The sequence below is a fragment of the Pseudophryne corroboree genome, chromosome 6 (assembly GCF_028390025.1).
Source record: "Pseudophryne corroboree isolate aPseCor3 chromosome 6, aPseCor3.hap2, whole genome shotgun sequence".
Classification (NCBI taxonomy): domain Eukaryota; kingdom Metazoa; phylum Chordata; class Amphibia; order Anura; family Myobatrachidae; genus Pseudophryne; species Pseudophryne corroboree.
In genome coordinates, this window is record NC_086449.1 from 342,051,508 (window position 1) to 342,065,201 (window position 13,694).

The window sequence follows — 13,694 nt, forward strand, 5'->3', positions numbered from 1 at the left end:
GACACTGTCAGCAGCACTACAGACTCCTAAAGTAAGCTACTAGTAGTATCAAGAAGATAGAAAAAAACAAAACACCACAGGTAGGTGGTATACAATTATGGATGGACGAGCGACTGCCGACACAGAGGTAGCTACAGCCGTGGACTACCATACTGCGTCTGCTGCTAATATAGACTGGATGATAATGATATAAAAAATATATATATATATATATATCACCACTGCAGCCGGACAGGTATATATTATATAATGACGGACCTGCTGGACACTGTCAGCAGCACTGCAGACTCCTAAAGTAAGCTACTAGTAGTATCAAGAAGATAGAAAAAAAAAACACCACAGGTAGGTGGTATACAATTATGGATGGACGAGCGACTGCCGACACAGAGGTAGCTACAGCCGTGGACTACCGTACTGCGTCTGCTGCTAATATAGACTGGATGATAATGATATAAAAAATATATATATATCACTACTGCAGCCGGACAGGTATATATTATATAATGACGGACCTGCTGGACACTGTCAGCAGCACTGCAGACTCCTAAAGTAAGCTACTAGTAGTATAAAGAAGATAGAAAAAAAAAAAACACCACAGGTAGGTGGTATACAATTATGGATGGACGATCGACTGCCGACACAGAGGTAGCTACAGCCGTGGACTACCGTACTGCGTCTGCTGCTAATATAGACTGGATGATAATGATATAAAAAATATATATATATCACTACTGCAGCCGGACAGGTATATATTATATAATTAATGACGGACCTGCTGGACACTGTCAGCAGAATGCGTTTATAGAATAAAAACACCACACGACGAGTGTTTAACTTTTTCAGGCAGACAATCACAATATACTGGTGGTCAGACAGTGGTCACTGGTCAGTCACACTGGCAGTGGCACTCTGGCAGCAAAAGTGTGCACTGTTAAATAATATGTACTCCTGCTACTGCTCCCCAGTCTCCCCCACAATTAAGCTGTGTGAGCACTGAGCACTCAGCACAGTCAGATATACATAGATGATGCAGCAGACTGAGGCTGAGCACAGATATGGTATACTGTTACTGTGTCACTGTGTATCGTTTTTTTTCAGGCAGAGAACGGATTATATTAAATAATAATATAATAAAAAAACTGCACTGGTGGTCACTGGTCAGTCACTAGTAAACTCTGCACTCTCTGAGTACTCCTAAGCTCCAGTAAATCAAGTGTCTCACTCTCACTCTCTCTCTTCTAATCTAAATGGAGAGGACGCCAGCCACGTCCTCTCCCTATGAATCTCAATGCACGTGTGAAAATGGCGGCGACGCGCGGCTCCTTATATAGAATCCGAGTCTCGCGATAGAATACGAGCCTCGCGAGAATCCGACAGCGGGATGATGACGTTCGGGCGCGCTCGGGTTAGCCGAGCAAGGCGGGAAGATCCGAGTCTGCCTCGGACCCGTGTAAAAAGCGTGAAGTTCGGGGGGGTTCGGTTTCCGAGAAACCGAACCCGCTCATCACTGGTTGTCGGGTCCATTCCGACAACTGCATGTCGGAATGGACCCGACTCTTATTGAATATACCCAATAGTGGTAAATTACTAAGGTGAAAGTTTTTTTTAGAACGGTGATGTTGCCCATAGCAACCAATCAGATTGTATCTATTATCTTCTAGAAGCAGCTAGATAAATGTTACGTAGAATTTTTTGCTATGGGCAACATCACCAATTATAAAAAAACTCCCACCTTAGTAAATTTACCCCATAGGGGGTTATTCAGAGTTGTTAGCAAACCAAAAAAGTTAGCAATTGGTCAAAACCATGTAGCACTGCAGGTAGGGCAGATGTAACGTGCAGATTAATTTAGATTTGGGTGGGGTGTGTTCAAACTGAAATCTAAGTTGCAGTGTAGAAATAATGCAGCCAGTATTTACCCTGCACAGAAACAATATAGGTGGTCATTCCGAGTTGATCGCTCGTTATTTTTTTTTCGCAACGGAGCGATTAGTCGCTAATGAGCATGCGCAATGTCCGCAGTGCGACTGCGCCAAGTAAATTTGCTATGCAGTTAGGTATTTTACTCACGGCATTACGAGGTTTTTCTTCGTTCTGGTGATCGTAATGTGATTGACAGGAAGTGGGTGCTTCTGGGCGGAAACTGGCCGTTTTATGGGTGTGTGAAAAAATGCTGCCGTTTCTGGGAAAAACGCGGGAGTGTCTGAAGAAATGGGGGAGTGTCTGGGCGAACGCTGGGAGTGTTTGTGACGTCAAACCAGGAACGAAACTGACTGAACTGATCGCAGTTGCCGAGTAAGTCTGGAGCTACTCAGAAACTGCTAAGAAGTGTCTATTCGCAATTCTGCTAATCTTTCGTTCGCAATTTTACTATGCTAAGATTCACTCCCAGTAGGCGGCGGCTTAGCGTGTGCAAAGCTGCTAAAAGCAGCTTGCGAGCGAACAACTCGGAATGAGGGCCAATATAACCCACCCAAATCTAAATCTCTCTGCACATGTTAGATCTGCCCACCTGCAGTGCAGCATGATTTTGCCCAGTTGCCAACTTTTTTGGTTTGATAACAACTATGAATAACCCCCATAAGCCATAGCTGCTGCTATGTACCAAATTCTGTTAACACCCACACTGTTAGGTTGTATTGTTTTTTTCCACTAATCTTTGGCTATTTGGAAGTTCGATTCTCACCATGGCTTTGTGTGTGTAGTTTGTATATTCTCCCTGTGCTTGCGTGGGTTTTGTCTGGGTACTCAGGTTTCCTCCCACAATCCAAAAACATACTAGTATGTTAATTGGCTTCCAACAAAAAAATAAATACACATTTTACCTTAGTGTGTAAGTGTGTGCATGCACATGTGTTTAGGCCAGAATTGATGGGTAAAGTGGTTCTTGTCTTCCATCAAAATTCTTGATCATGTTTCAATGCATGTTCATTATTATACAGGTTGAGTATCCCTTATCCAAAATGCTTGGGACCAGACGTATTTTGGATATCGGATTTTTCCGTATTTTGGAATAATTGCATACCATAATAAGATATCATGGTGATGGGACCTAAATCTAAGCACAGAATGCATTTATGTTACATATACACCTTAAACACACAGCCTGAAGGTAATTTTAGCCAATATTTTTTATAACTTTGTGCATTGAACAAAGTGTGTGTACATTCACACAATTAATTTATGTTTCATATACACCTTATACACACAGCCTAAAGGTCATTTAATACAATATTTTTAATAACTTTGTGTATTAAACAAAGTTTGTGTACATTGAGTCATCAAAAAACAAAGGTTTCACTATCTCACTCTCATTCAAAAAAGTCCGTATTTCGGAATATTGCGTATTTCGGAATATTTGGATATGGGATACTCAACCTGTACTATTAATTCTACCAAACAATAAGATATAAAGAAAGCACTAAGAAGTCAAATCTTGTTTAATACTATTATTAAGAAACTGTAATCAGCATGTAATAATACTTTGTAACTGATGTACCTAAAATTGTATTGATAAGCATCATCATAAAAATTCAATAAATCTTCAATTAATTAAATAAAATTAAATATTTAAAAAATCTGCAAATCTGTAATTTGCTGGCAGCAATATACAGTATCATTTGCAAAAAGTGAGTTTTTATACTGTTCTGGCTTCCTGTATTCTTCCTTAATATCAGTGCTCAATCAACTTCTCGCAGCTATTATATTATATTATATTATAGCTAAGTTTTTAATACTGAGGACATATACTAAAGGAAACTAGGTGAATCTGTAGTCAGCGTTTCTAAAACATTTTAGGAGGGATGCTTGGGAATTTGACATTCCGAGAATATAATTCTTAAAATATATAGAGAAGATGGAGTACCACTTGGGCTCCCATCTCAATGTCATACCTTGGCTTGGGGAGTTGAGCATGCACAAGTCTTCCACCCAGCCAGAACAGTAACAAACATCAAGTATCTGATCTTAAACATTTGTATGAACATGCACTTTACACAGCTAAACTTCCAGTAACCAAAGAATACTGAAGGAGTAATAAGAAGAACACAGGGACAAATTCAATGTTTGCCTTAACAAGAAATATGGTACAGGGTTGTACTGGCTGACACCAAATGGGTTGTAATAAAAAGTACATAGCGAGGTCTACACTACTGTGTGGGAGAACAAATTTCCCTAATAAGTTTCAGAAAGTGTATGTAAGAAAATGGATTATCTCCACCACTGAATCTAGAACCACAAAGTGTCATACACTAGAACCTACAATCTAAAAAGCAAATAAAACCTGGGGTTCTTCTTGGAATTTGAGAGGAAATTGGAACACCCAGAGAAAATCCACACAACATCCAGAACATACATAATCCACACAGATGATCAATGACCTCAGTACTGTAAGGCAGTAATGCTAACCACTACACCATGGTGGTCATTCCGAGTTGTTCGCTCGCTAGCTGCTTTTAGCAACATTGCAAACGCTAGGCCGCCGCCCTCTGGGAGTGTATCTTAGCATAGCAGAATAGCGAACGAAAGATTAGCAGAATTGCTACTAAATAATTCCTTGCCGTTTCTGAGTAGCTCCAGACCTACTCCTAGATTGCGATCAGCTCGGTCCGTTTAGTTCCTGGTTTGACGTCACAAACACGCCCTGTGTTCGGCCAGCCACTCCCCCGTTTCTCCAGCCACTCCTGCGTTTTTGCCTGACACGCCTGCGTTTTTTAGCACACTCCCTGAAAACGCTCAGTTACCACCCAGAAATGCCCCTTTCTTGTCAATCACTCACTGATCAGCAGTGCGACTGAAAAGCGCTGCAAGAACAACAGCAAAACTGCTAAGTTTTTAGTTAAATAACTAAGCGCATGCGCGCTGCGTACCATGCGCATTTAGCAGCAAATCGCAGCATAGCGAAAATCGGCAACGAGCGAACAACTCGGAATGACCACCCATACGTGCTGCAAATCCTGATGTTAATCCTGCTCTCCTTATTTTCAAGATCCTCGGTTTTATCTTAAGAATTGGTTTCCTTTGCACATGTCATGGACTTTGAAGTTGAGTTAGAATCCACTTTATTTTCCAGAACTGTTTTTTTTTTTTTTTTTAATGTTCTTATTGTTTCTTAGAGCTCTTGCAATCTTTGGAAGTTTAAATGTAAATAAACTCTTTAGTCTTCTATTATGTCCTGTACTGTATGTCACTTTGGGGCAGATGTATTAAGCCTGGAGAAGTGATAAAGCAGTGATAAGTGCAAGGTGATAATGCACCAGCCACTCAGCTCCTAACTGTCAATTTACATATTGGAGCTGATTGGCTGGTACCTTATCACCTTGCACTTATCACTGCTTTATCACTTCTCCAGGCTTAATACATCTGCCCCTTTTTGTTGCTAGTGTATTTGCAGATTCTACTTCAGGTGCAGGGTTCACTGGAGGGTACGATGAAAGTGAAGAATACATAGTTTTTCTGATGCAAAAAATACTTTGTGACCTCCGGGGAAGTTCCCGTTTTGCTGGGTGAGAGAAATTGGATATGGATTGCTATATCAAGAACGGTACTCTATTTCTTATCCAGTAAACCAGTGAGGCAGTGGGTATGTTTAATAGTATAACAGTTCTCTCATTGAAATATAAAACTTTATTTGACAGCCACAGGAGGGCAGCAAAACTTTAATTATGATTGGCTTGTTGCGCTTTGCATGGAAAGCCTTATTAAAGCAATTGTCACGACAATATCTAAAAGGTTGTGCCAATAAAACACTTCAATTTTAAATGTAAAATTCACTCTTTGTATGTAGATGGTGAGTTCTATATGCCGGTTTATGTGTCCAGCATCCTGTGTGAGTCCTAAAAGTTGTGCGACAAATCCTTATTACTATAATAGTATATGGGGTTTTAGTACTGACAGAAGCCTGTGTCCTACACCTACTGTACATAAACCGAGGAGCAGTGCAGGTCAAAGGTCCAAGAGTGTTGGTGGGAACTTGCCAATACGGATAGTCTGCTGTGCACTGCTTCTTTAGGCAGTGCACAGCAGGTATTAGTTTGGCAAGGGCACACAGTAATGGTAGGACACAGGCTCCAAGACCTGGCATATGGCTGGATTCCATGTAACCCCATGTTATGGCTCAGAAGCGCATATACAAAGCAGGGGAAGTAGAGATATTCTCCAAAGTTTTAACCTTGCTTCTAGGTTATGGAGATATTTGATAGAGGGGCCAAGTGATTAACAGGTGAGAGACTAGGTAGGCATCTACTTCAGATTCCCTTCTAATAGTTACCAGCCCTTTTTATATAAACGTTTCTCTACAGATAGAGTATGCAAACTAATGGTTATGGATCAATGGGTCGACCTGGATAAGGTCGACAGTCATTAGGTAGACTGCTATTGGTCGACATGTACAAAGTTGACATTGGAAAAATGTCAATACATGAAAAGGTTGACATGAGGTTTTTTTATGTTCTTGGTATCGTTTTCTCCGTAAAATTACTAGCAATCTGAGTTAGTGCACCACGTCCCCTTGTATGCTGCGGGCAAGGTTACTATTCTCAACTATAGTCTACGTGGATGGTAAAATATGAAAAAGTTAAAAATAAAAATAAAAAACTTGTAAAAAAACTCATGTCAACCTTTTCCTGTTTCGACATTAACATGTCAACCCCTTAACAATGTTGACCTTTTGTTTATGTCGACCTAATGCATGTTGACCAAAAGTGGTCAACTTATTGACTGTCGACCTACCATGCAGGTAACAAACTAACCGTAGTTGTAGCTGAATGCGAAGTTAGGTTGTGGTGAACTGGGAAAGCAGGAGCATGCGAGAGCTCAGACTGCTGTCTTTTCAAACTGAATTAATACATTTGCTAAAATCTACAGCTTCAAGATTACAATTAGGAATAATTAGGGATATGCTTATTATTTCAGCAAAAACGGTCAGAAAATAAAATAAGACTAAAATGGAAATTCCACTTATCAGTTTGAGATGTGGATTTAAATGTGTGGCTTTCCCTTTTAATATTCAACTAATTATATTTAACAAATGCAACCTCTTAGGCCTGTTTAGACGCTCACACTTTGGGTCACTATGTGTCGGAGGTTTTTTAAATATCAAGTTTACCTTAGGGTTAAAGGCCAATGTTTTGGGGTCATTGGGATCCACTACCGAAGGGTATGGCTCAAATATAATACTTTTGCGTGGTGACTCCAGGGCAGCTCGACACATTGCTACCAGTAGACCCACTACCTACAGAGGACATAAAGGACAGGTTACATGCAAGCTTTCCTAGTGACACATAATATGACATTTTGATAAATATCTTTACCTCAGCTCCCGTGGCCACTTCTTCAGCTGCCCCAGACATCACACCCAGAGTGTAAAATGAGAAAACACAGAGCTCTCTAGTACACACTGCTGGCTGCAGGAGGCAAGATGAACAACATGGAGGGTAAATGGGAAAGGAGCAACATAACATGATTTCATATGTAAAGTCTAATGTCATAGGCTAACCTTGAGCATGGATGCATTCTGGAAGACATGCTGTTCATCACATACTACACAGTATTCATTCAGAGTGGGGAGACGCTGTTCTGCATACTTCATTATCTATTTGAAGAGAAAAAAACATAAAGTATGATAATTAGTATTATGTATTTGTATGGCATCACCAAGTGCCCATAGCGACATATCAGATGAAATATAATGCACAGTACAGGGGGGGAATAAAAATGAAACAGTGCGATAAGGATACTGCTAAATGAGTGACAGTAACAGCCAATGACCCAGTGCCCTGGGCAGACAGGAAGTATCAGAGTCACAGACTGTGGGGTAAATTTACTAAGATGGGAGTTCTGTTTAAGACGGGAGGTTGCAACCAATCAGAATCTACTTCTCATTTATCTAGCACCTTCTAGAAGATAATACCTGGAATCTGATTAGTTGCTATGGGCAACCTCCCATCTTAAATAGAACTCCCATCTTAGTAAATTTACCCCTGGGAATGGAAACGCACTGGTGTCAAGGATAGTACAGGATGCGAACCAAAAGGTTGGGAGCACTGTCCATGAGAGCTTGCTGTCTAGAAGAAAAGTGAAAAGCAGGGAAAGATATATATATATATATATATATATATATACACATATACACATATACAGTATATTTATATATATATATATATATATACAGTATATATAATTTTATATATATATATATATATACAGTATATATATATATATATATATATATATATATATATATATATAGAAGAATACTGTAGAGGGACGAAAAAAAAAGAAAAAAACTGAGTGATCAAAGAAAATACAAATAGAAAGAGAGGTTGGGAATCAATACAAATGTTTTTAGAAAATCTTTGTTGACAACTCACCTGCACCAAAAATCCATACTCCAGAGTAGGTACTGTCTTGCAGTGCCCACTGACCTGCAGGGAGTGAAAGAATGAATCTGAAAACTAACAGAAAAATATGTATGCCTATATGCAGATGTAGCTGCGTTCAGCTTTGCCACCATGCGCCCTAGTTGTGGCAAAGCTGGCGTGGATAATCTTTGCTAAGGGTTTCAACTCAAACCGGAGTATTTACTAAAGGTTGCTTTGTCCTTCTAACCTGAACCTGCTGTTGATTCCTGTCAGTTTGTAAATGGATTATATAGCTGCAAAGCCAACCACAAACCCGCTGCAAAAACATGCTACATGGATCCTGGGGGTGTTTCTTTAATTACATTTTTTCCCCATTAATGGCTGCTCTCTGATTGATCAATGCATGTGAACATCAATTCTGATTGGCTAGAAATAAGTCTTCCAAATAGTGAACTAAGCTATCAAATTGGACACTTTACACAAACATGCCTCTCAGTGGCAACTCATTTTTAGGGAATTTTTGCAGAGCTGTTCCAAACTGCTCTTTGATAAATCTGTGGGTTTATAGTCTCTCAAAGAAAATTGGACAATGGATTTTGGCACAATGGCAGCAGTTTTGAGCTCAGTGAAGTGTTGGGTTGCAAGACCACTGGAAAAACACTGAATTCCTGGCAGTTTTGCAAACCTGCTGCTTATTAAATGTATCCTTCAGAATGAATAGTAACTATTCTACAAAGTGCCGTTGCATGGGTGGTAGATGTGCCAAAACTCACATCTACAACGCATTACACTGACATGCGGGGGGATGCCCAGCACAGGTCAAGTCCTCCCCTGCGTGCCCCCCCAAACATGCGAGCACATCGCACAACGGTGATGCTCTCACATGTTTAGGGATGTCCTCTGCCTACGCAGCCTAGCTTCAAAGGCAGAAGGCAACCCGCCATCATTTGGGTCGCAGCGGTTTTGTGAGAGTCGCACAGCTGCTGCAGTCTGCCTCGCAAAGGGTCCGGAAACGCCTGCATTGTCTGGACCGTACCCCCCCCCACGCCGCCCATAAAACGCTGAGGCAATGCCCCCTCCCGCCCCGCGAACGCCTCTGCCTGTCAATTAGACAGAGGCGTTCGCATATGTGAGATACTGTCACATCTCACAGTGTGAGCACGCGCAGTTAGGCTTCTGCGCATCGCACACTTCAAAAGGCCCCAGCATGCGAGCGTAATTGTGCAGCTTCTGCGCATGTGCACACTTCAAAAGGCCCCAGCATTTGTACCTGCGTTCCATGCTGAATCAGGCCCATAGTAGCTATATTGCTGATATTGTGCCTGTGTCCATAGATTGCAGTCTATTACTGTACATTTGGGCCTAAAGATATGTCAGTAGTAATTTCTCTTAACTAGTCAGTCATATATCTGTGTGTGTTTCACATTGAAGCGCACCTGTGTGGTAGTGGTATGACTTCCATATAGTTCCAGCTTTGGGTTTCTTAGAGTACAGGACACTGATCTATTCATAAGACGGGTGGTACGGAGGTCTGTCCCAGCAAGACCACTTCTGAGATCTGATCCTGTGAGGCTACTCCGGATCGTTGAGTCCTGAACTCCAGGGAAACTAGGCGACCTGCACAAAAGTGGCATTAAGAGAGACTTATAGTAGGTACAGACAAATAGTCAATAAGACTGCAGCAAATGCCTTAAGCAAGAAGACATCTGACATCCTGAGAGAACCTAAAGTTACCAAACACAGAGCCATTCAGTCAGGTAATTTGTGACTTTTTAATTTCCCAGCCATCTCTCCAGGGTGAGGTGAAGAAGACTAACAATCCTGATATAAATTTCAGCTGTATCCATTAGATTTTATCAGGCTTGCTGTTAATTCTGGTCAGCCTGCTGCATGTGGGTGCTGTCAGAGCATCAAAACAACTTACCATGTCTACCATTCTGAAGAGGAACTAATAAACAGCTATAGACAGAAAAGGGTTACTCAGGAAGCTAATAACCATAAAGCATATGCATAGATAGGAAGATGAAGCACGTGGATCCGGGTTTACACCCTTTTCCCAGACTTGTTTCTGGATTTACGCCATTTTTGAACATAATGCTAAATGAATAGTGTTATGATTGGATAAGTATTTTTAATGTGTGCTCTATTGTACTCATATGGAAAGTACATCTTTGATTACTTATATGTAAATGTCATGCTTCAATAAAGAAAAAAAAGAAAAATAAAGAAAAGAAAGGTGCATGGATTTGTGATCAAGAAGACAGCATCCACAGGGGGGTGTGGTATAGCTCATAGACAGTTAAAAGATAGACAGTCATTAGTTAGACACTATATGGTCGACAGTCAAAAGTCAGACAGGGTCAAAAGTCAGACAGGGTCAAAAGTCAGACAGTCAAATGTCAGACAGTCAAAAGTCAGACAGGGTCAAAAGTCAGACAGTCAAAAGTCAGACAGGATCAAAAGTCAGACAGTCAAAAGTGAGACAGTCAAAAGTCAGACAGGGTCATAAGTCAGACACACAAAAAATGATTTTTTTGGTGTTTTTAAAAATTTTTAACCCAAAATTGGTGACATTTGTCCGCTCGCCACGCTTCGGGCTCGGTGTCTCATTCCGCTCCGCTTCGCTCACCACAACTTTACTAAAAGGTAATAGTTTGTGTGACATGGATAGTAAATGAGGCAAAAGTTGTAAAAAACAGAAAAATCAAACATTTTTTTTTGTGTCTGACTTTTGACTGTCTGACTTTTGACCCTGTCTGACTTTTGACTGTCTGACTTTTGACCCTGTCTGACTTTTGACTGTCTGACTTTTGACTGTCTGACTTTTGACCCTGTCTGACTTTTGACTGTCTGACTTTTGACCCTGTCTGACTTTTGACTGTCTGACTTTTGACCCTGTCTGACTTTTGACTGTCTGACTTTTGACCTTGTCTGACTTTTGACTCTGTCTGACTTTTGACTGTCGACCATATAGTCTCTAACTAATGACTGTCTATCTTTTAACTATCTGTCTATAGACAGGAACCCTCCACAGGGACACAAATGTTTGCAGTAGCAGATGGGAGGAGTTGGGTGGATCAAGAGCATTACATGTTCAGCACAGCTTAAGGAGTCTACAATATTTATCAATATTTTCATTAAAGATGTGAATATTATCTATGCTTATTGACCTGAATATTAGCACCACTTACATATGGGAGCTAAGTATGAAATAGTTGTAGCAGGGACAGCGCTTGCCAATACATGCTGTACCTGTGAAGAAAACATCTAAGCTTTGATTTATATACCAAAGCTGAGTGACATCAAAGGCTATCAATGTTAGCCAGCCACATGATCAGCCTACTGAAGTAATACAATAAAACTTGTGTGCATTTCCTGGCTGCCATAACTCTCTTACCTTACAACACAAATTGTCATATCAGCAGATTCAGCTGATAACTGCCATTCTATACTAAGCAGTGACTTTTATACCAAAGCTAACTTACATCAAAAAGGTTGTCTATGTAACAGATAACATCGCTCTACTGAGATGAAAAATCTCAATATGTGTATAATTCATCCCTCCATCTAAGATCATTTTAATTTAACGTTTAAGCTTATTACACACACTGTAATATGTCCTGTAATAGGCTGTTTATGATGTTAGCCAGTGACATGATTAAACTACTGAAGTGAAAAATCACAGCCTGCCTGCATTTTACCTCTGATATCTATTTATCTTTCTATCTATCTCTCTATCTATCTATCTATCTATCTATCTATCTATCTATCTATCTATCTATCTATCTATCATTTAACCACTTAACTGGCGATTTCCCCCCAAAAAAAAACGCTCAGAAATTGTCGGGTTTTTTTAATGAGTGAATTAAGTGAAGAACATGAATTTAGCAATCATTAATTTTTAGGCCAAAACTGAGTGAATCACAATGGATATTTAAGATGTAATAAAGTCACAGAAGAAGCCTACATAGATGATAACTGACAACCTGCTTGCCTTTCACCTCTGATATATCTCAGTCTGTCTATCTGTCGGTCATTAAGGATAAAATAAGCCAATCTTATGCTATAAGAAGTCATATCAGTGGATAAAGCGGATACCTGTCTTTTCCATATTAAGCAGTGTATTTTATAGTAAAGCTGAGTGACATCGCAAAGTTTATGATGTTAGCTAGTCACAAGATTACCCTATTGAGATGATGAATCACAACCTGCCTACATTTCACCTCTGAATATAGGCCTGTCTGTGGAGAAAATATAACAAACATTGGAGAGAGATAAAGTACCAATCAGCTTTTAACTGCCATTTTACAGGATGTGTTTGAACAATGTGTCAGCTTGAGCTGGTGATTCCGAGCTGGGTTCAGGTTTGTAGGCGGATTCTCCGGAATGGAAGTGGGTGGACTGGACCAAGTTCTTATTGGCTTCAAAGGTGTGGGTAGAAACTGGAATTACTGGATTGAGTTCGGACTGGGAGATGGACTCTCCTGGATGGAAACGAGCTGGCTGAATAAAGTTCCTTCGTATGTAGTGGCCATATTTGTGAGCGAAGATAAAGAGGCAATGAGGATGGTGCCAGATCAGTTGGTCCAAGATGGTTGCACCGGGGGATGCGAGAACACCAGTATACCGTGATCTGGGACTGAGCTGGACTATTGCAGGCTGTGACAGTAACAGAGGCATCAGTGGCAGAGAGTTGTTGGCAGTTGGACTTACAGGCTAGGTAGGTATGAGCTTAGACAAGCGGAGACTCCGATAATGAAACGGCAAGACTTCAGGAACCAGGAGCAGGAGTTACTCAGGAAACAGGGAGCACAGAGCACAAGCATGAAGACTAGGCTGCGGCAGACATTGCACTGGCATAAGAATGCCCCAGAATGCTCCCAGAAATACCCTGTCCTCTCCTGGGATTGGTGCAGCTTGATATACGTTTTCTTTCTAGTATTTCTTTACCTGGAACCAGGCTCTGATTGGTTCCTCAGATCATGTGATCCTACTGAAGATCGCAGCGCCGCCGGGACTCTGGCCGCCTGGAGCTCTTCCCGCTGTCAGCCTGCCCCCTCCTGCCTCTCGAACCTCCCGCTGATCACCAGCCGCCGATCCCACCAGCCGCCTCCACCCATGCAGTGGTGCGGAGAACAGGTCCACAGTGCCCGGGCAGGTGAGCGCCGGCTCCCCGCAGCTGAATTCCCGCTGGCCGTGAAACAATGCCAGTTAGGAGCTCATTGATTGGTACTTTATCTCTCTCCACTTTATCTCTGTTCAAGGTTTGATTCATCTACCCCAAAATATCCATCTATCTATAGCTAATGTTATTAGCAACGTAATTAAAATCAG

The 13,694-nt window shown here is 41.0% G+C and overlaps 1 protein-coding gene across 2 annotated transcripts in view; it reads right to left on the bottom strand.

Moving 5' to 3' along the window:
* Positions 1-13,694, bottom strand: part of PARP6 (poly(ADP-ribose) polymerase family member 6) — a 135,684-nt gene that overhangs the window by 52,316 nt on the left and 69,674 nt on the right. For both annotated transcript variants that reach the window (XM_063926490.1, XM_063926489.1), the window contains exons 9-13: positions 9,797-9,977; positions 8,370-8,423; positions 7,496-7,591; positions 7,311-7,403; positions 7,106-7,231 (exon numbers count right to left, since the gene is read on the bottom strand). In XM_063926490.1, coding sequence (XP_063782560.1) covers positions 7,106-7,231; positions 7,311-7,403; positions 7,496-7,591; positions 8,370-8,423; positions 9,797-9,977 — 550 coding nt within the window. The remainder of the gene's footprint in view (positions 1-7,105; positions 7,232-7,310; positions 7,404-7,495; positions 7,592-8,369; positions 8,424-9,796; positions 9,978-13,694) is intronic.